This window comes from Salvelinus alpinus, chromosome 15 (genome assembly GCF_045679555.1).
Source record: "Salvelinus alpinus chromosome 15, SLU_Salpinus.1, whole genome shotgun sequence".
NCBI classification, from domain to species: Eukaryota; Metazoa; Chordata; class Actinopteri; order Salmoniformes; family Salmonidae; genus Salvelinus; species Salvelinus alpinus.
The window spans coordinates 50,118,389-50,144,830 of record NC_092100.1 but is presented as its reverse complement, the minus strand read 5'-3'; the positions used below and the strand labels follow the sequence as shown (position 1 = coordinate 50,144,830).

General features: G+C 41.9%; 1 protein-coding gene across 2 annotated transcripts in view; it reads right to left on the bottom strand.

Moving 5' to 3' along the window:
- Positions 1-567: 567 nt before the first annotated feature.
- LOC139540283 (polypeptide N-acetylgalactosaminyltransferase 18-like) overlaps positions 568-26,442 on the bottom strand; it is a 90,833-nt gene continuing 64,958 nt past the window's right edge. The window contains exons 11-12 of one of the 2 annotated variants that reach the window (XM_071344009.1): positions 1,524-1,595; positions 568-1,250 (exon numbers count right to left, since the gene is read on the bottom strand). In XM_071344009.1, coding sequence (XP_071200110.1) covers positions 1,101-1,250; positions 1,524-1,595 — 222 coding nt within the window. In that variant the 3' untranslated portion in view covers positions 568-1,100. The remainder of the gene's footprint in view (positions 1,251-1,523; positions 1,596-26,442) is intronic. The other variant, XM_071344010.1, reaches the window with a different exon arrangement.

The window sequence follows — 26,442 nt, the reverse complement described above, 5'->3', positions numbered from 1 at the left end:
TTGTCAGCTTAGGGATTTGATCCAGCAACCTTTCGGTTACTGGCCCAACACTAACCACTAGGCTACTTGCCGCCTGTCATACCCTACACTCAAGGCTTTAAATCGCTGCCAAAGGTGCTTCAACAAAGTAATGAGTAAAGGGTCTGCATACTTATGTAAATATGACATTTCATTTTTCCCCCCATAAATTTGCCAAAATGGAGAAGGTTTTTGCTTTGTCATGATGGGTTTTTGTGTGTAGATTGATGAGGGGGGGAAAAAAACAATTGAATCCATTTTATAAGGCTGTAACGTAACAAAACTGGCAAAAAGTCAAGGGGTCTGAATACTTTCCGAATGCACTGTATGGGGGAAATAATTGCATTACTTGCAAAAAAAGCCTCACTATTTCTATGTGTTGTGAAAAATATATGTGGTATCAAATAAACTATTTGACTTCACCTACAGTATGATTTTATATTAAGGTGTCTTCACAACAAACAAAAAAACTGAGATGGACAATCTTGATTGACTTTAAATAAAGTATGAGGAATGATTCAGGAGATGGAAAACCACCCACACAAAATATTATTTGTCATCAGCATTTTTACTGTAGGTTTTTATAAATATCCAGTATACACTTATAAAATAGCTTGTATATTCTCCCAACATATTGGCAACAGTTCTTTGAAACCACCGACTTGATTTCATAATAACATTCAATCTACAAACCTGAGAAACAAACCAAACAAGAATAACAAAGGTTTTTCAAAAACATGCTACACAGTAGCATAAATTACAATGTATATTAGAGCCAACGCAAGCCTGAATTCAGTGTGACAAAAGACAATCTCCTCAAAATATATTGAAACATTTAAGTCTCACTGTAGACCCAAGTCTGCCAGTTCAATCCCATATATTAACAAAGGACATGGTTTACATTTATCAAATGATGTCTTTGAGTCTAAGAGACATCAAGGTACTAAAAGTGTCAGCATACTTATAATTCAATTATTGCCTCAATAAATCAATTTTTAAAGAAGCAAAGCTTCGATGTCTGTCAGTCACAAGTCCAGTGTTTACCATGGGCAGCTCTTTCCCCTGCAGGACTCAGGATCCCCTCATTGGAGAGTGTAGGTTGACAGTAGGTTGGTGATTGTCCATTTCTGACCAGAGCACTTCTGTATGGCCAGCTGGTAGCCAAACTCCATTTCTCCGTTCTCTACCAGCTCCAGGCAACGTTTGGAATTCATGTTTTCTATGGAGCCTCCCTTTAGGACACAGAGCAAATACCAAATGTTGAGTCATGCAGTCATTTCACTTTGCTCATATACATTGTGTCCAGTCATTTCACTGTGCTGAAATGCATTGTGTCCAGTCATTTCCCTGTGATGAAATACATTTTGTCCATCAATTTGTAATGGCAGGCCAATGAGGCCATTTCAAATCAACATAATATTAATGTGTACATCTGTAATCACAGAGAGAAAATTCATGCAGATCGATCTTTTACATTTTAGTAGTGAATGCATAGATTTTCATACTTCTTCGTACTGGCCCTCCGTGGGAATCGAACTCACAACCCTGGCATTTGCATGTGCCAAACTCCTCAGTTCCTGCAGGTGACAAAAGCATACCCATAAAATGATGCTGCCACCACATTACTTGAAATCGAAATTTGAACGGAGCAAAATGTGACAACTGTGAAAGGGGTGTGTAGACTTTCTCTACCAGCTGAGCCATAAGGGAGGCCATTTGATAATGTCACCTGGGGAATAACGAGAATCTATATAACTGAGGCTAGCTTACAATCACTAAGGATAACGATCTAAAAGCTTTCAACCCCAGGTTAATGTCTCTGTTAGGTCCTGCTTTTCCTCTCCCTCTCTTGCACCCCAGTGTCTCTACTTGCACATCATCATCTGCACATCTATCACTCCAGTGTCAATGCTAAATTGCAATGATATCGACTCTATGGCCTATTTATTGCCTTACCTCCCTAATCTTCTACATTTGCACACACTGTACATATATTTTTCCATTGTGTTATTGACTATACATTTGTTTATGTGCAACTCTGTTATTTTTCTCGCAAGGCTTTGCTTGACCTGGTTAAATAAAGGTGAAATAAATAAAGAAATATATATATACACATTACTGTAACAAAGTTAGACTTCTGCAGGTGCCAGTGAAGGATTTGTCCAATGTAAAAAAAAAAGGAAAACTGAAGATCTCCGATTTAAGTTAATCGAGGATGTTAAATGGCAACCGCCAGATGAGAAAGAAACCACTTTAACAGCAGGGCATAGTACTTGAATAGGATCTGCAGCGGCATGCCACTCAGACAGATACAGTGCCTAGTGAAAGTCTACACACCCCTTTCACAATTGTCACATTTTGCTGCCTTCAAATTAAAATGTATGGTAATGTGGTGGCAGCATAATTGTATGGTACGCTGGTCACCTGCAGAGACTGAGGAGTTTGTCAGGATCCAAAATAAATATGAAAAGAGCAAAGACCAGGTAAAAACCTGCCTAAGTCTTCTGAATGCCTAACCCTGGGATATAGGTTTATTTTTTTGTGGGACAATTACACAAATTTGAATGCCAAAGACACACCATAATGACTTTCCAGTAGGTGTTGAGTGTTCCTGAAAAGGTCCATTCTGTCCTGACAACCTTTTCATATTTGAGTTCCAAATATCTCTAACGGTCGCCCCAGCGTGAGTTGTTTTATGTGTGATGTGAGGATGCACTCACTGTTCCAAAATGTGATTATTAAGCAACAGGACAGTTAACACGCACAGCCTGCTAATTATCTATAGGCTGTTTCAACTTGTCAATTTCAAATTCATTTCTAGCACGTTGTATTTTCCAACTACAGTTTGAATTGAGGTGTGTTCCGCCTCCTGTCACGTCCGTAGTTCGAATGAGACCAAGGTGCAGCGTGGTAGGCGTACATATTCCTTTTTAATAAATGAAAACCGAACAAAAACAACCAAATCAACGAACGAAACGTGAAGCTATACAATATGTGCTGACAGGCAACTAAACATAGACAAGATCCCACAAACACAAATGAGGAAATGGCTACCTAAATATGATCCCCAATCAGAGACAACGATAAACAGCTGCCTCTGATTGGGAACCATATCGGGCCACCATAGAAATACAATATCACCTAGATGACCCACCCAAGTCACCATCACGCCCCAACCAACACAGGGTAAAAACAGCTTACTATGGTCAGGGCGTGACACCTCCTCATTAATTCACATAGAAGTAGTCAATTTCAGCGTTGCAGACTATTTATGTTTGAGGTTTTACTGAGCTGGTGTTTGCGTAGATCAAGTACACAGATATTTGCGCAGTCTTGCACAAATTGGAACATTTTCTGAATGAATGAAATCGCTTTTGCCGTGATTGCAAAATTAATCAAGGCTCCCTCTTATTTAGTTTAATAACTAAAATGATCGACTGTATTTAAATACATGTATGACTTACTTGTATGCTGTGTGATGATGTGCAAAAATTTATGAGTGATTGGAAGTATATGGAAGTAGGCCTTTATGCCAATAAGTAAGTTATCCTAAAACAGCTCCAGTAAGAAATGCTTTTTTGTTTTTTCTTGGAATAGAAAAAACATAATATTCATCAAATGAATGAAGCTACATTTCTAAAAATCAATCCCATATAGTCTGTTCTAATCAAGGCTCTCTTTGACTCTTAGGTCTACAGCTCCATGTCATTTCAATAACTTAGCTTCTCAAAGATACCCTCTGGTGGGCAAACTAACACTAACTACAATTAATGATAACAATGGCTGACACTTAAATAACGTGCCATAGAATTTTGCGGCAGCCCGCAAGCTGTGCTGCAGTACGACACAACTTTTAAAGGAAGAACCACTGTACCCATCAGCAACCACAGATAATGAAGTCACTGAAACCCTTAACAAAGAGTTGCAGTCTGTTTTGGAATGGGTGGCCAGTAATAAACTGGTCCTGAACATCTCTAAAACTAAGAATTTTCTTTGGTACAAATCATTCCCTAAGTTCTAGACCTCAGCTGAATCTGGTAATGAATGGTGTGGCTGTTGAACTAGTTGATGCGACTAAATTACTTGGTGTTACCTTAGATTGTAAAATGTCATGGTCAAAACATACAGATTCAACGGTTGTAAAGATGAGAGGTCTGTCCATAATAAAGAGATGCTCTGATTTTTTGACACCACACTCCAAAAAGCAAGTCCTGCGGGCTCTAGTTTTGTCTAATCTTGATTATTGTCCAGTTGTGTGGTCCAGTGCTGTAAGGAAATACCTACCGTAGTTAAGCTGCAGCTGGCCCAGAACAGAGCCGCACGTGTTGCTCGTCATTGTAATCAGAGGGCTAATATTAATACTATGCATGTCAGTCTCTCTTAGCTAAGAGTTGAGGAGAGACTGACTATCACTGTACATAACTACTGTAAATAAAAACAGCATCTACAGTGATACAAATATATTCTCGAATTCGATCAAATTAAAATGCACATAATTTTCAATTTTGTACTAACAAGTGGTTGCCATGTTGAATAATCCAATAATAATTGGTATGACACGGCTCTCGGAAATCATTAAGGAGGCGGCTTCTAAATGAAAATAATAGCAGATCAATAAAATGTCCCTGTAGATCTAATTCAATTTAGAGGATTGGAGGATTCTAAATTAATATCTAAGGGGCTTTTATACAATGATAATGCAGGGTTAATAATACATGTATATATTTGTAGGGGTTGATACATTTTTCGTTAGGGCAAATCTGGTCTGTGATATTGATTTAGAAATGTTAAACCTTACAGAGAATATCTAAGGGGCTTTTATATAATTATAATGCAAGTTTAATAATAATAATAATAAAAATGGTTGGATAACAGATAGAAGCTGCCTCTTAATGAGTTCCGAGAGCCTATCTTCAATATAATCATAAATTCACAAGGTTAAACTCATAGGTTTTAAGCCTGCAGTAGGTTATAATAATACATGCCTTCTGGCAATGTTAAAAAGTCCAAAGGTTATGGGTTGAATTTTGGCTGTCAGAAGTATTAAAATCAACCAGTCAGCCTTTAAATGCTTTATTATCCAAATGTTTGAAGTAAGTGTGGACAACGGAGAGAAACAAAATGTTGCAGTTTGAGGCCATGAGGCAGAGAGTCTATATTTTTATTTTACCTTGATTGATACAGGTTTTTTCTCATTGCGATAAAATCTCTTTTCCAAAAGAGACCTGGTCCAATAGCAGAGGGAACAACGTTTCAGACAAAGCAACTTACCTAAACTAACACAACATTAAACAAAACTATAAACACACATACAGTACAACAAAAACATTGTACATTAAAAACACAAACGTCTTGACTAAAAACAGCTGGCCTAAAAACAATTACACTCTTCTATGATATATACATCGATCAAGTGTTTAAACTCCACCAACGAAACTAGATCATCACATTTTAAAATGTTCAAGACAGAACCACGAAGATAAGTAACTTGAACTATTTCTACCATGACCTGTTCTAATTTTGGTACTGTTAGAAGCAAATCAGAATGGGACCGTAATTTATATTTATTTACTGACCTGACTAAAAAAGAACAGAGAAAATGGCATTTTACCCAATATGGCCTTATAAATCAGTGTATACCAGTGTTTAAGCCTACGCAAGGTCAATGACGACCAGCCAACAGCGCTGTAGAGATCACAATGATGTGTTAGACGTTTCTGATTTGTAATGAACCTGAGGGCTGCATGATACACTGAATCAAGTGCTCTCAGGGAAGTGGCTGAGGCCTGCATATACAGTGGGGAGAACAAGTATTTGATACACTGCCGATTTTGCAGGTTTTCCTACTTACAAAGCATGTAGAGGTCTGTAATTTTTATCATAGGTACACTTCAACTGTGAGAGACGGAATCTAAAACAAAAATCCAGAAAATCACATTGTATGATTTTTAAATAATTAATTTGCATTTTATTGCATGACATAAGTATTTGATCACCTACCAACCAGTAAGAATTCCGGCTCTCACAGACCTGTTAGTTTTTCTTTAAGAAGCCCTCCTGTTCTCCACTCATTACCTGTATTAACTGCACCTGTTTGAACTCGTTACCTGTATAAAAGACACCTGTCCACACACTCAATCAAACAGACTCCAACCTCTCCACAATGGCCAAGACAAGAGAGCTGTGTAAGGACATCAGGGATAAAATTGTAGACCTGCACAAGGCTGGGATGGGCTACAGGACAATAGGCAAGCAGCTTGGTGAGAAGGCAACAACTGTTGGCGCAATTATTAGAAAATGGAAGAAGTTCAAGATGACGGTCAATCACCCTCGGTCTGGGGCTCCATGCAAGATCTCACCTCGTGGGGCATCAATGATCATGAGGAAGTTGAGGGATCAGCCCAGAACTACACGGCAGGACCTGGTCAATGACCTGAAGAGAGCTGGGACCACCGTTTCAAAGAAAACCATTAGTAACACACTACGCCGTCATGGATTAAAATCCTGCAGCGCACGCAAGGTCCCCCTGCTCAAGCCAGCGCATGTCCAGGCCCGTCTGAAGTTTGCCAATGACCATCTGGATGATCCAGAGGAGGAATGGGAGAAGGTCATGTGGTCTGATGAGACAAAAATAGAGCTTTTTGGTCTAAACTCCACTCGCCGTGTTTGGAGGAAGAAGAAGGATGAGTACAACCCCAAGAACACCATCCCAACCATGAAGCATGGAGGTGGAAACATAATTATTTGGGGATGCTTTTCTGCAAAGGGGACAGGACGACTGCACCGTATTGAGGGGAGGATGGATGGGGCCATGTATCGCGAGATCTTGGCCAACAACCTCCTTCCCTCAGTAAGAGCATTGAAGATGGGTCGTGGCTGGGTCTTCCAGCATGACAACGACCCAAAAACACAGCCAGGGCAACTAAGGAGTGGCTCCGTAAGAAGCATCTCAAGGTCCTGGAGTGGCCTAGCCAGTCTCCAGACCTGAACCCAAAAGAATATCTTTGGAGGGAGCTGAAAGTCCGTATTGCCCAGCGACAGCCCCGAAACCTGAAGGATCTGGAGAAGGTCTGTATGGAGGAGTGGGCCAAAATCCCTGCTGCAGTGTGTGCAAACCTGGTCAAGAACTACAGGAAACGTATGATCTCTGTAATTGCAAACAAAGGTTTCTGTACCAAATATTAAGTTCTGCTTTTCTGATGTATCAAATACTTATGTCATGCAATAAAATGCAAATTAATTACTTAAAAATCATACAATGTGATTTTCTGGATTTTTGTTTTAGATTCCGTCTCTCATAGTTGAAGTGTACCTATGATAATAATTACAGACCTCTACATGCTTTGTAAGTAGGAAAACCTGCAAAATCGGCAGTGTATCAAATACTTGTTCTCCCCACTGTATATAACATCACTAAAATCTCAAACCGACAGTAATGATGCGGGCGCTGGAGATGTGAGCAGGTGGGTCTGGGCAGGTGTGATGTAGTTGACGTTTGTATGTGTAGGTGCCGAGGCTACATAGAACCATGACTACAGGGATCTCAATTCCACATCAAGTAACTGATGCAAGCAGAAACATTTGTTTTAAAAAACACCTTATAGAACCGCGGAGACTGTGAAGCAACACAAACATAGGCACAGACATATGCATACACACATGATAACACACACACGGATTTAGTACTGTAGATACAGTGGGGATAACAAGTATTTGATACACTGACGATTTTGCAGGTTTTCCAACTTACAAAGCATGTAGAGGTCTGTAATTTTATCATAGGTACACTTCAACTGTGAGAGACGGAATCTAAAACAAAAATCCAGAAAATCACATTGTATGATTAAGTAATTCATTTGCATTTTATTGCTTGACATAAGTATTTGATCACCTACCAACCAGTAAGAATTCCAGCTCTCACAGACCTGTTAGTTTTTCTTTAAGAAGCCCTCCTGTTCTCCACTCATTACCTGTATTAACTGCACCTGTTTGAACTCTTTACCTGTATAAAAGATACCTATCCACACACTCAATCAAACAGACTCCAACCTTTCCACAATGGCCAAGACCAGAGAGCTCTGTAAGGACATCAGGGATAAAATTGTAGACCTGCACAAGGCTGGGATGGGCTACAGGACAATAGGCAAGCAGCTTGGTGAGAAGGCAACAACTTTTGGCGCAATTATTAGAAAATGGAAGAAGTTCAAGATGACGGTCAATCACCCTCAGTCTGGGGCTCCATGCAAGATCTCACCTCGTGGGGCATCAATGATCATGAGGAAGGTGAGGGATCAGCCCAGAACTACACGGCAGGACCTGGTCAATGACCTGAAGAGAGCTGGGACCACAGTCTCAAAGAAAACCATTAGTAACACACTACGCCGTCATGGATTAAAATTCTGCAGCGCACGCAAGGTCCCCCTGCTCAAGCCAGCGCATGTCCAGTCCCGTCTGAAGTTTGCCAATGACCATCTGGATGATCCAGAGGAGGAATGGGAGAAGGTCATGTGGTCTGATGAGACAAAAATAGAGCTTTTTGGTCTAAACTCCACTCGCCGTGTTTGGAGGAAGAAGAAGGATGAGTACAACCCCAAGAACACCATCCCAACCGTGAAGCATGGAGGTGGAAACATCATTCTTTGGGGATGCTTTTCTGCAAAGGGGACAGGACGACTGCACCGTATTGAGGGGAGGATGGATGGGGCCATGTATCGCAAGATCTTGGCCAACAACCTCCTTCCCTCAGTAAGAGCATTGAAGATGGGTCGTGGCTGGGTCTTCCAGCATGACAACGACCCGAAACACACAGCCAGGGCAACTAAGGAGTGGCTCCGTAAGAAGCATCTCAAGGTCCTGGAGTGGCCTAGCCAGTCTGAAATCTGTGAATGTATTGTAATGTTTTTAAATTTGTATAAACTGCCTTCATTTTGCTTGGCAGCTAATGGGGATCCATAAAAAATACAAATATGACTGCACCATCAACTTGATTCTTTAGCAGACATCACTTGCTGATTATATTCAGTCAACACATATATCTTAAGAATATAATTGACATTTTTTGTTTCTCTTAGAATAAAAACCTTAGTGTAACAACAGTTTTAGTAAGTAATATGCTACAGTCTAGTTACAGCTTCTTCTGACCAAGTAGACACAAAAAAACAAGCGTCTTTTTTCGGGTGTGCATGCAGGACAGAGGAATAGCAATTCTTACACTATTGTTCTAAATTCAATCACCTTCATCCTCATCATTCCGTTTATTGAAATTCAATTTTGAACAATTATCAGTTTCTATTTGGTTTATATCGCCCATTCATTCAGGTAGAGACACTCCCCCTTGTGGTGGTCTGGAGCAATGAAGCAGTGGCGCAGGGTAACGTAGTAAACCACAAATTACCTCAAAGTCCCGCGGCATATTCTCAAAACTTTTAATTGAGGAACCACTGTATATGGTTGAATCAGCAGCATAAATGGACACACATGCTTTGTTTAATGCCAGTGGCAGGTCATTGGTAAAAATAGAAAAGAGTAGAGGGCCTAGAGAGCCGTACACCACACTATACATTTTTTAGATTCGAGAAGCTTCCATTAAAAAAACCTTTGAGTTCTATTAGATACTGTAGATAGCTCTGAATCCACAATATGGCAGAGGTTGAAAAGCCATAACACATGTTCTCAACAACAGGTTATGGTCAATAATATCAAAGGCTGCACTGAAATCTAATAGTACATCTCCCACAATCTTCTTATTACCAATTTCTTTCAACCAATCATCAGTCATTTCTGTCAGTGGAGTACATGTTGAGTGCCCTTCTCTATAAGCATGTTGAAAGTCTTATTTTATTTACAGAGAAATAGCATTGTATTTGGTCAAACTGATTGGTCTGCTGTTAGAACCAGTAAAGGCTGCTTTACCGCTCTTGGCTAGCAGAATGACTTTAGCTTCCCTCCAGGCCTGAGGACAAAGACTTTCCTCTAGGCTCAGATTAAAGATATGACAGATAGGAGTGGCTATAGAGTCAGCTACCATCCTCAGTAGCTTTCCATCTAAGTTGTCAATGCCAGAAGGTTTGTCCTTATTGACCAAAAACCATTTCTCCACCGCTCCAATACTAACTTTACAAAATTCAAATTGGCAATGTTTTTCTTTCATTATTAGTTTTTTTTTTTTATACATGAGTACGATGGCTCACTGTTCATTGTTGACATTTCCTGCATAAGTTTGCCCACTTTGACAATTAAATAATCATAAAAATAATTGCCAACATGAAATGGTTTTGTGATGAATAAGCCATCGATTTCAATGAAAGATGGAGTTGAATGTCTTTCTGCCCATAATTTCATTTAAAGTATTCCAAAGTATTTTTTCTGTCATTCTTTATATCATTGATCTTGGCTTCATAATACCGTTTCTTCTTCTTTTTGTTGAGTTTAGTCACAAAATGTCTCAATTTTCAGTAAATCAGCCAGTCAGATGTGCAGCCAGACTTATAAGCCACTCTTTTTGCCCCATCTCTTTCAACCATACAGTTTTTCAATTCCTCATCAATCCATGCAGCCTTAACAGTTCTAACAGTCAGTTTCTTAAAAGGTACATGTTTATCAATAATTGGAAGAAGCAATTTCATAAATGTATCAAAGTTCAGCGTCTGGATGCTCCTTATTAATCACATCACACCAACAAATACTTTTTACATCATCTACATAAGAGTCACAGCAAAATCTTTTGAATGATCTCTTATACACTATTTTAGGCCCAGCTTTTGGAACTGGATATTGCCACTGTATTGTGATCCAATGGGTACGTATACAGCTTTAGAACAAAGTTCTACAGTATTAGTAAAAATGTGATTGATACATGTGGATGATCTTGTTCCTGTAGTGTTTGTAAACACCCTGGTAGGTTGATCAATAACCTGAACCAGATCATAAGCACTGGTTACAGTAAGAACCTTCTTCTTGAGCAGACAGCTTGATGAAAACCAGTCAATATTCAGGTGCCCAAGAAAGACCTCTCTGGTTTACATCACATACACTATCAAGCATTTCACACATATTATTTAGATACTAACTGTTAGCACTTGGTGGCCTATAGCAACACCCCAAAAGAAAAGGCTTTAGAACTGCCAAGTGAACATGCAACCACAACACAATAACACTTGACATAAGATATTTTCAAAGCATTACAGGGATATGGCTCTGAATATATACAGCACCACCTCCCCCATTTCTGTCTCTTCTATAGATGTTATATACTGGCATTGCTACTGCTGTATCATGAAATTAATTATTTTAGTGAGTCTCAGAAATGGCTAATATATGAATGTTAGCAAGTTATTGATTTCATGAACCTTATTTCTAAGGCTACATATATTAATATGGACTATTTTCAGCCCTTTCCTGGGTACTTCTTAGAGATGGACATAATATGGAAAAGAACAAACAAAGCAAGAGAAAAAAATTATACACATTCAACAGTCCATTAATGAATTCAGCAGTACATCAATTAACTTAAAGGGATACGGCGAGATATAGGTCGTTTTTCTACTTACCCTGTCAGACGAACACACGGATACCATTTTTATGTCTCTGCGTGCAGTTTGGAGATGATTGAAGTTAGCATATAATTAGCTTAGCACAATTGCTGGAAGTCTCCAGGTAGAGTAGCCAGCTCCTCTCAAAATAGGGAAATAGACCTAACTACTACAAAGTTGGGTGGTTGGTCATTTATAGTCTTACAAAGCTATACATATTAATCAATATTATAGCCTATATTCCCTTCTCTCTCCATTCGATAGGCTATGAATACATGACTGAAGGGTACGCTTCATCATTTTATGCATGGCTTTCTCCCGCTCAAACAATGAATGTAACAGACTTCCATCTCAAAAAGTTATTTGAATAGCCTAAAAACGTAAGGTAGCCAAGAGGACTAATAATGAGGGAGAACAAACAATATCAACAGCTTACAGAAAAATCGAATGACAAGTTTAATCAAGTTTAAGCTTATTAAGAAAGAAATGATCCATGCAGGCTGAAATGGCCAATAACCTATCCTCCTACTAGGCCTATCATAAAAGCTTTAAGACAAATTTAAAGTTAGAAACAGTAGCTTATTTCCCAAATATTCTAGCCTATGAAGGTGTTGTCCTAAAGTTGTGGCTTTCAAAAATAACAAGAATAAAAGTCTATAGTTTAAGCCTAAGCATAGACTATTCTCAATCATAGCTTTATGAGAGATGGAATGATATTATTTATTTTTCTATTATTTTATGAGGCAAATAAAGCAATTATTATCCGGTTCTGAAGACCGTAGACTGCTTCTATCCAGCCCATGATGTAGGCCTATAAACTAGCTTACTACGTTAAGATAGCCCGTTCAGACAATTCATTCTCCATCATGTGCGCGCCACACAGACAGACACAGACGCACACACAAACCTGCTTTGCTCCTCCACCAGAAAGGAATACTAGAATAGATTTGCCACAATGCTCCTTATAGGACACATCGCTGCACTCTATACTAATCCGTAAACTGCTCATCTCTGTATACCCGTGGCAAGACCCACTGGTTGATGCTTATTTATAAAACCCTCTTAGGCCTCACTCCCCCCTATCGGGTGCATCTACTGCAGCCCTCATCCTCCACATACAACACCCGTTCTGCCAGTCACATTCTGTTAAAGGTCACCAAAGCACACACATTCCTGGGTCGCTCCTCTTTTCAGTTCGCTGCAGCTAGCGACTGGAACGAGCTGCAACAAACACTCAAACTGGACAGTTTTATCTCCATCTCTTCATTCAAAGACTCAAATCATGGACACTCTTACTGTCAGTTGTGGCTGCTTTGCGTGATGTATTATTGTCTCTACCTTCTTGCCCTTTGTACTGTTGTCTTTGCCATATAATGTTTGTACCATGTTGTGCTGCTGCCATATTGTTGTCATGTTGTGTTGCTACCATGCTGTGTTGTCATGTGTTGCTGCCATGCTATGTTGTCGTCTTAGGTATCTCGTTATGTAATGTTGTCGTGATGTGTGTTTTGCTCTATATTTTTATTACATTTATTTTTAATTCCAGCCCCCGCAGGAGTCCTTTAGCCTTTTGGTAGGCCGTCATTGTAAATAAGAATTTGTTCTTAATTGACTTACCTAGCTAAATAAAGTTTTTTTTTTTTTTTATAACAATGTTTTATGGGTACATACAGTGGGGCAAAAAAAGTATTTAGTCAGCCACCAATTGTGCAAGTTCTCCCACTTAAAAACATGAGGCCTGTAATTTTTATCATAGGTACACTTCAACTATGACAGACAAAATGAGAAGAAAAAAAATCCAGAAAATCACATTGTAGGATTTTTAATGAATTTATTAGCAAATTATGGTGGAAAATAAGTATTTGGTCAATAACATTTACATTTAAGTCATTTAGCAGACGCTCTTATCCAGAGCGACTTACAAATTGGTGCATTTACCTTATGACATCCAGTGGAACAGCCACTTTACAATAGTGCATCTAAATCTTTTAAGGGGGGGGGTGGGGGTGAGAAGGATTACTTTATCCTATCCTAGGTATTCCTTAAAGAGGTGGGGTTTCAGGTGTCTCCGGAAGGTGGTGATTGACTCCGCTGTCCTGGCGTCGTGAGGGAGTTTGTTCCACCATTGGGGGGCCAGAGCAGCGAACAGTTTTGACTGGGCTGAGCGGGAACTGTACTTCCTCAGTGGTAGGGAGGCGAGCAGGCCAGAGGTGGATGAACGCAGTGCCCTTGTTTGGGTGTAGGGCCTGATCAGAGCCTGGAGGTACTGAGGTGCCGTTCCCCTCACAGCTCCGTAGGCAAGCACCATGGTCTTGTAGCGGATGCGAGCTTCAACTGGAAGCCAGTGGAGAGAGCGGAGGAGCGGGGTGACGTGAGAGAACTTGGGAAGGTTGAACACCAGACGGGCTGCGGCGTTCTGGATGAGTTGTAGGGGTTTAATGGCACAGGCAGGGAGCCCAGCCAACAGCGAGTTGCAGTAATCCAGACGGGAGATGACAAGTGCCTGGATTAGGACCTGCGCCGCTTCCTGTGTGAGGCAGGGTCGTACTCTGCGGATGTTGTAGAGCATGAACCTACAGGAACGGGCCACCGCCTTGATGTTAGTTGAGAACGACAGGGTGTTGTCCAGGATCACGCCAAGGTTCTTAGCGCTCTGGGAGGAGGACACAATGGAGTTGTCAACCGTGATGGCGAGATCATGGAACGGGCAGTCCTTCCCCGGGAGGAAGAGCAGCTCCGTCTTGCCGAGGTTCAGCTTGAGGTGGTGATCCGTCATCCACACTGATATGTCTGCCAGACATCCAGAGATGCGATTCGCCACCTGGTCATCAGAAGGGGGAAAGGAGAAGATTAGTTGTGTGTCGTCTGCATAGCAATGATAGGAGAGACCATGTGAGGTTATGACAGAGCCAAGTGACTTGGTGTATAGCGAGAATAGGAGAGGGCCTAGAACAGAGCCCTGGGGGACACCAGTGGTGAGAGCACGTGGTGAGGAGACAGATTCTCGCCACGCCACCTGGTAGGAGCGACCTGTCAGGTAGGACGCAATCCAAGCGTGGGCCGCGCCGGAGATGCCCAACTCGGAGAGGGTGGAGAGGAGGATCTGATGGTTCACAGTATCGAAGGCAGCCGATAGGTCTAGAAGGATGAGAGCAGAGGAGAGAGAGTTAGCTTTTCCGGGTGCAACTCTCGCTCTCTTGAAGACGGAAGGGACGTAGCCAGCGGTCAGGGATGAGTTGATGAGCGAGGTGAGGTAAGGGAGAAGGTCTCCGGAAATGGTCTGGAGAAGAGAGGAGGGGATAGGGTCAAGCGGGCAGGTTGTTGGGCGGCCGGCCGTCACAAGACGCGAGATTTCATCTGGAGAGAGAGGGGAGAAAGAGGTCAGAGCACAGGGTAGGGCAGTGTGAGCAGAACCAGCGGTGTCGTTTGACTTAGCAAACGAGGATCGGATGTCGTCGACCTTCTTTTCAAAATGGTTGACGAAGTCATCTGCAGAGAGGGGGGGGGGAGGGGGAGGAGGATTCAGGAGGGAGGAGAAGGTGGCAAAGAGCTTCCTAGGGTTAGAGGCAGATGCTTGGAATTTAGAGTGGTAGAAAGTGGCTTTAGCAGCAGAGACAGAAGAGGAAAATGTAGAGAGGAGGGAATGAAAGGATGCCAGGTCCGCAGGGAGGCGAGTTTTCCTCCATTTCCGCTCGGCTGCCCGGAGCCCTGTTCTGTGAGCTCGCAATGAGTCGTCGAGCCACGGAGCGGGAGGGGAGGACCGAGCCGGCCTGGAGGATAGGGGACAGAGAGAGTCAAAGGATGCAGAAAGGGAGGAGAGGAGGGTTGAGGAGGCAGAATCAGGAGATAGGTTGGAGAAGGTTTGAGCAGAGGGAAGAGATGATAGGATGGAAGAGGAGAGAGTAGCGGGGGAGAGAGAGCGAAGGTTGGGACGGCGCGATACCATCCGAGTAGGGGCAGTGTGGGAAGTGTTGGATGAGAGCGAGAGGGAAAAGGATACAAGGTAGTGGTCGGAGACTTGGAGGGGAGTTGCAATGAGGTTAGTGGAAGAACAGCATCTAGTAAAGATGAGGTCGAGCGTATTGCCTGCCTTGTGAGTAGGGGGGGAAGGTGAGAGGGTGAGGTCAAAAGAGGAGAGGAGTGGAAAGAAGGAGGCAGAGAGGAATGAGTCAAAGGTAGACGTGGGGAGGTTAAGGTCGCCCAGAACTGTGAGAGGTGAGCCGTCCTCAGGAAAGGAGCTTATCAAGGCATCAAGCTCGTTGATGAACTCTCCGAGGGAACCTGGAGGGCGATAAATGATAAGGATGTTAAGCTTGAAAGGGCTGGTAACTGTGACAGCATGGAATTCAAAGGAGGCGATAGACAGATGGGTAAGGGGAGAAAGAGAGAATGACCACTTGGGAGAGATGAGGATCCCGGTGCCACCACCCCGCTGACCAGAAGCTCTCGGGGTGTGCGAGAACACGTGGGCGGACGAAGAGAGAGCAGTAGGAGTAGCAGTGTTATCTGTGGTGATCCATGTTTCCGTCAGTGCCAAGAAGTCGAGGGACTGGAGGGAGGCATAGGCTGAGATGAACTCTGCCTTGTTGGCCGCAGATCGGCAGTTCCAGAGGCTACCGGAGACCTGGAACTCCACGTGGGTCGTGCGCGCTGGGACCACCAGATTAGGGTGGCCGCGGCCACGCGGTGTGGAGCGTTTGTATGGTCTGTGCAGAGAGGAGAGAACAGGGATAGACAGACACATAGTTGACAGGCTACAGAAGAGGCTACGCTAATGCAAAGGAGATTGGAATGACAAGTGGACTACACGTCTCGAATGTTCAGAAAGTTAAGCTTACGTAGCAAGAATCTTATTGACTAAAATTATTAAAATGATACAGTACTGCTGAAGTAGGCTAGCTGGCAGTGGCTGCGTTGTTGACTTTGTAGGCTAGCTGGCAGTGGCTGCGTTGTTGACACTACACTAATCAAGTCGTTCCGTTGAGTGTAATAGTTTCTACAGTGCTGCTATTCGGGGGCTAGCTGGCTAGCTAGCAGTGTTGATTACGTTACGTTGCGTTAAAAGAACGACAATAGCTGGCTAGCTAACCTAGAAAATCGCTCTAGACTACACAATTATCTTTGATACAAAGACGGCTATGTAGCTAGCTATGTAGCTAGCTACGATCAAACAAATCAAACCGTTGTACTGTAATGAAATGAAATGAAAATGTGATACTACCTGTGGAGCGAAGCGGAATGCGACCGGGTTGTTGAGTGCGGAAGTTCTATTCGGTAGACGTTGGCTAGCTGTTGGCTAGCTAGCAGTGTCTCCTACGTTAAGGACGACAAATAGCTGGCTAGCTAACCTCGGTAAATTAAGATAATCACTCTAAAACTACACACTCTAAACTACACAATTATCTTGGATACGAAGACAGCAAAGACAACTATGTAGCTAGCTAACACTACACTAATCAAGTCGTTCAGTTGAGTGTAATAGTTTCTACAGTGCTGCTATTCGGTAGACGTTTGCTAGCTGGCTAGCTGCTGGGCAGATAGCAGTGTAGACTACGTTAGGACGACGGAATACGATAATTACGCAATTATCTTTGATACAAAGACGGCTATGTAGCTAGCTAAGAAGAAATTGCTAAGATTAGACAAATCAAACCGTTGTACTATAATGAAATGTAATGAAAAGTTATACTACCTGCGGACCAAAGTGCGAATGCGACCGCTCGCTCCAACCCGGAAGTAGACGCAATAACAAAAATTCTGCAGTGCCAGACGTGTCCCCCTGCTTAAGCCAGTACATGTCCAGGCCCGTCTGAAGTTTGCTAGAGAGCATTTGGATGATCCAGAAGAAGATTGGGAGAATGTCATATGGTCAGATGAAACCAAAATAGAACTTTTTGGTAAAAACTCAACTCGTCGTGTTTGGAGGACAAAGAATGCTGAGTTGCATCCAAAGAACACCATACCTACTGTGAAGCATGGGGGTGGAAACATCATGCTTTGGGGCTGTTTTTCTGCAAAGGGACCAGGACGACTGATCCGTGTAAAGGAAAGAATGAATGGGGCCATGAATCGTGAGATTTTGAGTGAAAACCTCCTTCCATCAGCAAGGGCATTGAAGATGAAACGTGGCTGGGTCTTTCAGCATGACAATGATCCCAAACACACCGCCCGGGCAACGAAGGAGTGGCTTCGTAAGAAGCATTTCAAGGTCCTGGAGTGGCCTAGCCAGTCTCCAGATCTCAACCCCATAGAAAATCTTTGGAGGGAGTTGAAAGTCCGTGTTGCCCAGCAACAGCCCCAAAACATCACTGCTCTAGAGGAGATCTGCATGGAGGAATGGGCCAAAATACCAGCAACAGTGTGTGAAAACATTGTGAAGACTTACAGAAAACGTTTGACCTCTGTCATTGCCAACAAAGGGTATATAACAAAGTATTGAGAAACTTTTGTTATTGACCAAATACTTATTTTCCACCATAATTTGCAAATAAATTCATTAAAAATCCTACAATGTGATTTTCTGGATTTTTTTTTCTCATTTTGTCTGTCATAGTTGAAGTGTACCTATGATGAAAATTACAGGCCTCTCTCATCTTTTTAAATGGGAGAACTTGCACAATTGGTGGCTGACTAAATACTTTTTTGCCCCACTGTAAATCATGATAGGACAAAGGTTGACATCGCCCAATCCTAGTTGCGATCTCTAAACATCTATGCGACAAAGGGGACAGAGAATCTCTGCCTGCACCACGTGCTCTCACTACTGGTGTCCCCCGGGGCTCGGTTCTAGGCCATCCTCTTTTCACCAAGTCACTAAGCTCAGTCATATCCTCACATGGTCTCTCCCATCATTGCTATGTGGATGACATTCAACTACTTTTCTCTTTCCCCCCCTTCTGACATCCAGCTGGTAACATGCATCTCTGCATGCCTGGCAGACATCTCCGCTTGGATGTTGGCCCACCAACATCAAGCTTAATCTCAAACATCAAAACAGTGACTCGCTCCTGCAGGTTCATGCTCTACAACATCCGTAGAGTACAACCTTTCCTCACAGGAAACGGCACAGGTTTTAATCCAGACACTTGTCATCTCCCGTCTAGACTACTGCAACTCTCTGTTGTCTGGGCCGCCGCTTGTGCCATCAAACCCTGCAACTTGTCCAGAACGCCGCAGCCTGCCTGGTGTTCAACCTTTCCAAGTTCTCCCATATCACCCCGCTCCTCCACCCCACCCCGCTACACACTACACTGGCTTCCATTCGAAGCTCGCATCATCTTCAAGACCCTGGTGCTTGCCTTTGGAGCAGCAAGGGAACTGCCACTCCCTACCTTCAGGCTATGCTCAAACCCTACACCCCAAATCGAGTACTCTGAGGGCAGCTCCTGCTCAGCCCAGTTAAAGAGCTTCTCTGTCCTTGCACCCTAATGGTAGAATGAGCTTCCCCCTAACGTCAGGACAGTGGAATCCCTGCCCATCTTACGAAAACATCTGAAACCCTGCCTCTTTAAAGATTATCTTAAATAAATCCCACGCCGTGGTTATGACTGGAGATTCAGCTGTTATAATCCAAATTATGTAAAAATATCACTATTGCGTCATGTCAATGCCATTATGACATAATTTCGCTAGGCAAAGCCTATAAAACGTGGGTCCAGCCACTATAACAATAATCATGCCAAGATGCAGATTATCCACTGCCCAGTCCGCAGGAGGCGTAGAGCACCTTGGAGACGTGAGATGCAAGAGGAAAGTTGGCAGGAGGAGACGTTAGGTCCCTTAATAAATCAGCTCCCTGTTAGGTACAGTGCATTCTGAGAGTTTTCAGACCCCTTGACTTCTTCCACATTTTGTTACATTACAGCATTATTCTAAAATTGATTAATTTGTTTTCCCCCCATCATCAATCTACACACAATACCCCATAATGACAAAGCAAAAACTACTTTTTAGAATATTAGGATGAGGCTGCCATCACCATGCTTCACTGTAGGGATGGTGCCAGGTTTCCTCCAGACTTGACTCTTGGCATTCAGTCCAAAGAGTTCAATCTTGTTTTCATCAGACCAGAGAATCTTGTTTCTCATGGTCGGAGTCCTTTAGGTACCCTTTGGCAAACTCCAAGCGGGCTGTCATGTTCCTTTTACTGAGGAGTGAGTTCTGTCTAGCCACTCTACCATAAAGGCCTGATTGGTGGAGTGCTGCAGAGATGGTTGTCCTTCTGGAAGGTTCTCCCATCTCCACAGATGAACTCTGGGGCTCTGTCAGAGTGACCATCAGGTTCTTGGTTACCTTCCTGAACAAGGCCCTTCTCTCCCGATTGCTCAGTTTGGCTGGGCGGACAGCTCTAGGAAGAGTCTTGGTGGTTCCAAACTTCTTCCCTTTAAGAATGATGGAGGCCACTGTGTTCTTGGGAACCTTCAATGCTGCAGACATTTTTTTGGTACCTAACTAGCCCCTATTGATCTAGCAAGGTTTTGAGTTTCCACTGTCCTCAGATGTTGATTAGCCCCAAGTGAAAGCTTAACAGAAACAAAACATTTTATTTGCAGGAGGGGAAATTGCATTGATCAAATGATTTGTTTCCAATTATTAACCGGCACTAGGTATGAGGTAACGATATTTGTATAATATCCCATATTCTGTGGCTATTCAAGTTTAGTTTAGTTTATTCATTCGACCATTTAAAAAAACAAGCACACATAAAACTTGAAAAAGCCATACATGCACATGAGTAAAATCATTGAGGATAACACACAATACAGTCTGGGAATTATTTCCATTGTGGTCCTCTTGAGACAAGATGGCTAGACAAGATCCAACACAGTATTGCAGTGAAGAAAAACATCATCAATCCAGTTACATCATAGGGGTTATTCATATGGGCACAGAAGACATCAAACATAGTTTTAAAGCTGCCCAGAGAGGACATTGTTTTTATGGGCAGAGGCAACTCATTCCATTCTGAGGCTCCAGTATACAAGAAAGTACCTTTCCCAGCATTACTCCGGAACCTGTATAAGCACACATCAGCAACACCTGATCTGGTGCTATGATTGTGTGCATCCCTAACACGAGGAAAGTAATCACTTAGATATCTGGGCGCAGGACCATAAATACTCCTGTAAACCAAACCTAGTCTAATCTGGGACACCCAAGGCTCAACAGGCAGACAGTTTAGTTCCTGAAACAAGCTCCTGCCAATGTGAGTACGTGAACTCACCTTCAATACTACCCTGATCAGCTTATTCTGGGCCATCTGGACCTTCCCCTTCATAAGTTTAGATAAGCCCCCAAACCAGGAAGTACTAGCAGGCAAAATGGCATTGAATGAGGGCAGTAGCTAGCACATTCATGGAGTCCTTATCAAGCAGCTTGGACTTTCTAGCCAAAAACATAGTCCTGGCATTAACCTTCCCTAGCAGTTTATTAGCCATGCTCACACCTCCCAAGCTTCCATCAAGGATACATCCCAAGTACCTAACAGAGGTTTTAGTAGTCAGCACCTCTCCCCTTAACTCCACACTGGTTTCAGAGGACCTACTCAATTTAGGTCTGGATCCAAAAACAATTGATTCAGTTTTCCCTAAGTGAGAGAGAGATCGCACAGAGCTTATTAACATTAGCAAATGGCTTGGAGATAATAAGCTAAGTATGCTCCCCAACATAGTTTTACTTTTGTGAGACACCAGAAGTGTAGAGTCATCCGCATAAAGAAAAAGATGGCAAGAACAAGCATCTTTCATATCGTTAATATACAATAAAAACAGCAGAGGCCCAAGCACCCTCCCCTGCGGAACGCTACAACTCATTGGTTTTGCCTGAGACAGTGAACCATTAACCTCTACTACTTGCTCCCTTCCTGATAAATAGGACTTTACCCAGCCTAGAGGGATACTGCTTAACACAAGTGCCTCTAGTTTGGAGATTAGGAGACAGTGGTTAACTGTATCAAAGTCCTTCTGTAGGTCAAGCAGTACCATTACACAGAGATTTCCCTCATCAATCTCTTTCCTGATGAAGTCAGTCAAGTAAAGTAGACATGAATCAGTGAAATATGTTTTTCTAAAACCCGACTGAAAATCATACATCAGACCCTGTTTGTTAACATATTCATACATTTGCTCATGTACAACTCTCTCCAGGATCTTTGATGTTACACAGAGGATAGATACAGGCCTATAATTCCCAGGGTCAAACTTTATCCCCTTCTTATACAGAGGTATAACATTAGCTCGTTTCATGTCCCTGGGAAAGGTACCTTGTTCAAGAGAGAGATTAACGATATGCGTAATACAAGGGCCAATTTGCTCAGCAGAATCTATTAGAAACCTTGCAGGAATATTATCCAGGCCTGTGGCTTTGGAGCATTTAAGCTCTGCCAGCATACTGACTAGTTTGGCTGTTGCTACCTTTGCAAAAGAAAAAGAGTTTGGCTGAACCCCTAACTCTACATAATACTTCTGGACTTGGTTGCTTCCATACAAACCAGAACTGGTGGGCAGCTTGCTAACCAGCTTGCTGGCAACAGAAGTAAAAAAAAAATTAAATTTAAAAATTTAAAAAAAGAATTCATTGGCAACCTCTACTCTTCATATACAATCTCCCCCCTGATGTTCAGTCCAATACTGTTTAGTTTGTTTTTGGTAGTACTACCACAGCCTTGTTCCTTAAATGATTTCCAAAGCTTTTTAGGGTCATTTTTGTTCTCAGTTATTTTCTCAGCAAAGTAACCCCTCTTAGCTTCATCCATCCTTCCCTATGCTTCATTTCTGTTCAAGGCAATCAGGCTAGTTTGTTACTTGGTTGATTCCACCTACTATGACATCATCTTGGTTGGTTGTCCCTACTATTACATAATCTTTGACATAATGACATCGATGATTTCACAGACCTGGAACAAACTTTAAAACTGTTCTTGAGCTGTGTTTATCAGATCCTCTGCAGAGATATAGCTCGTCAAAGATTGTATTGGTGTGTATTCTCCCAAAAATGGTTATTCTACGGAAAATGTTATATAAATACCAGAATTCGTATAATACCCTCCAATATTCTGTATGTGCAACTTATGATGGTATTTTGGTTGCTATAACATTTAGTTTGAAGTGACATTGGGCATGATTATTGAAGCATCCTGCCATGGGCCCTACCACTCCCATTGTTCCACTAGTAGCAATGCTAACGCTGGCTAAGTGTTTTCAACTTGAATGTGAAAAGATTGATCCGCTAAAGGTTCCTTAATGAGATACCAAATAAAACTGATTTTAGCATTGAAAGTAGAGTTTTGTTGTGATCATCTTACTAGAATACTATAGTATACTGTTTCTATGTCTTTTTTCAATGTGTTATGGGAAGGGTTTCTATACATAACCCATTGATGATCAAGTTGTCATCTGCAAAACATAAGGCAAGTTCACAACGGTTAACCCACAGTATCCCAAACTTGGTCCTCGGGACCCCAAGGGGCGCATATTTCGTTTTTTGCCCTAGCACTACACAGCTGATTCAAATAATTCAATCTTGATGATTAGTTGATTCATCTGAGCACCCCTTGGGGTCCCGAGGACCGAGTTTGGGAAACACTGGGTTAGCCCCTTTTAACAATTGATCAAATGCAAAACAGTCCAATGATTGCATATTGCTATAAGTCTCAAACAAATTACATTAGATTTTCATTTCTCAGCAGTGCATCTCGTAATTTATGCTGCTACAAACCATTGTGCCCAGACAGGAATTATTGAACTCCAATACCATAGGGCCCTAAACCTAAATCCCTTAAATAATTAATTTAATTTGTTAATTAATCTCTTCACTCAGATAGGAATGATTTATTGCAGACTGTTTACCCTGCACACATATTTTTGCCTTTGTGCAGTGTGTTCAGGAGTGTGCTCTTTCCCTGGTACCAGGGGAGAGCTGGCTGTGAGGCCTATGTGACCTGTGCTCGGATTCTGTAAAGGTACATCAGGGAGCTTTCACAATGTGTATTACCTGCTGCTGGTTTGAAAGTAGAATCAAAACTTTCCCAAAGTCACAAGTATCAATATTGTCCACACACTGTCTTTAATGAAATAGCGATTTATTTTACATTACAACAAAGTGGGAAACTTTTTAGATAGGATTGATAATTTTCAACATTCTTCTAAAAACATCTGTTTTTGAACCGTCTGTGTAGGGTAGACGGAGGCTGGAGCAGCTGTGGTAGTAAATTATTATGTATAGCTGAGTATCCTTGCTGACTTGTCTCCAGCTAAGCAGCTCTGGCATGTGAGGCCTGGCTCAGTGTGCTGTAGTAAGGACAAGCACTCTAACCTGACAGAACAGCTCACACTCCGCGTTGCCTGTCCCACCTCCCTAGGGGCATCTTCCCGGTAATATTCACTCCACCCTCCCAACTGAATTAAACATGTGTTTACAGCAAGTGCGCGTCATGCCTTGGTTATTGTGCTTAACATTTCTGTAATTCACGTTTTATTGCGGATTTGAAGTGGCGTCTGTAAAGGGGCAAATCAAATGGACCAATAAAATAAGAAGCTGATAAAAATCGATGTGGGTTCTCATAGATTTACGACACAACACTTCCCTCAGGGTCAAACAGTTCAATATCTCAAAAGATCCCTTATTAATAATTCTCAGCTCCTGACTGTCCGTTTCAGATTAAATCTCTCTCTCCCTCTCGTCATAAAGGACCTCTAGCTTCAAAAACACACACTAAGCTTTCCACTGGATGTTAAAGCAGGAGTCCTTGTGCCCTCCCAAGAGGCAGTCCCACAACTTTTGATCAAACAGCCACCGGCAGCATTACTGTAGAATGGTGGTCCACTGCTCCACAGTGACAGTTATTCATGGGATTGTAGGTTGAATACTTACTAACCACTCTCTGTTCTTCAGTTACCATCACTACCTTCTGGAAACAAAGCTTGGTAGATCATTATTTGGGTTCCTGGATCCTTTCACAGCATTATAAGGCTGCGTTGAGACAATGACTTATCAATGATCCAAGCCCAGCTCAGTTAATCCCTACCATTATGTCCCTGAGTTGTCATGATGCTTCAACAAAATGTACATTATCCCAGGGGCGTTGGAAGACACAATGTAAGTAACCTAATTTATGTCCCTCTAACTGCCCTGAATGCCTCTGCTGATCCTACAGCTATTGTATGCAGTAATCATGTGCATATGAGCAAGAGTTATACTGTTAGCACTGAGGTGGTGTGCCCTAGTAGGAAGTCCACTTTTTGCAGCTCACCCTGCACTAACATAAATAACAAGAGCATGTCTACTTCTGCTAAGCTTCCTAGTAAAGAAATTGAAATAATCAAGCATCCCAGAAAAGTGCTAAAAATAGCCCACGTTAAAATATGTAGCTTAAACCTCTTAAGCATCTGCCCCCTTTTTAAAATTCTTGCCTAAAATGACATACCCAAATCTAACTGCCTGTAGCTCAGGACCTGAAGCAAGGATATGCATTTGAAAATAAACACTTGTACATCTGTGGAAATGTGAAATTAATTTAGGAGAATATAACACATTAGATATGATAAAAAGATAAACCTGCTTTTTTTTGTATTTTTTGTACCATCATCTTTGAAATGCAAGAGAAAGGCTATAATGCATTATTCCAGCCCAGGCGCAATTTAGATTTCGGCCACTAGTTAGCAGTAGTGTATGTGCAAAGTTTTAGACTGATCCAATATAAAATATTGGATCAAGACTACCCAAAATGTTCCTAATTGGTTTATTAATACATTTAATTTCATAATTGTGCACTTTCCTCAAACAATAGCATCGCATTCTTTCACTGTAATAGCTACTGTCAATTGGACAGTGCAGTTAGATTAAAAATTATTTAAGCTTTCTGCCCATATCAGATATGTCTATGTCCTGGGAAAGGTTCATGTTACTTACAACCTCATGCTAATCACATTAGCTTAACTGTCCTGTCGGGGGAAGCCGATCCTGTAGTTAAGAAACAATGTTCATGAAATCAATAATTTGCTAGTAACAGATGACATTCATATTTGTACGATCTCTGAAACTCACTTAGAATACCTTTGGTGATACAGTGGTAGCAATACAGTGGTTGCTCCACTAAAAGTTTTGCGATTATGCTGCGGGACTTAGAGGTAATTTGTGGTTTAGTACGGTATTGCACCTTCAAATATTTCTATAAAGTTTAATGACACTTTTTTATTTTCAAGTCCTCCTACTGTATTAATCCAGATGTTCCTACCACAATAACGCGTTACTCATTTGACTGTCTTTGAATCTAAACTTTCCTCTCACTATTAAAAATGAGGGGCCCTTATTTGAACCTTGAGGAACACCTAATGGTGATGCTCTCAACATTACAAAAGGCCAAAGAAGTACATTTTCAGTGTGATCATGAGGGTGACATTAGGCCTAACTACAGAGATTTAATGCCAGCGTCTGCAGTGGAGAACAAGGAGAGTCGTTAGGCGATGTTCATTTTTCGCCACCTAACGTGTTTAATGAGACCGGTTTCAATGACCTACTATGGCTTTTCATATGGCGCTGACGCTTTTTGGCAACACTCCGTACTGAGAATCAAGGCCACTTGAATGCAGGCCGGTGAACCACACTTTTAACCCACTAACAGGCCAATCTCTTCACATCTGCTCCTCTTCTTGAAATGCTCAACAGCAGGGTCTTATTAGCCTGGTTCATCTACCACAATTGTAACTCTGCTAGTGCCGAGTGTTTGAGGTAACACGTTACAAAGTAACGCTTTACAGTAGTTTTACTTTTTGCTCTAATAAGTTTTATAATAGAGTACTGTTCCAATTTGAGTAATAGTATTACAGTTACGGATCAAAGATATGTAGTCATTATTTCATTACTTTGGTTTTCATTCCCTTCCTAATCTAATGAA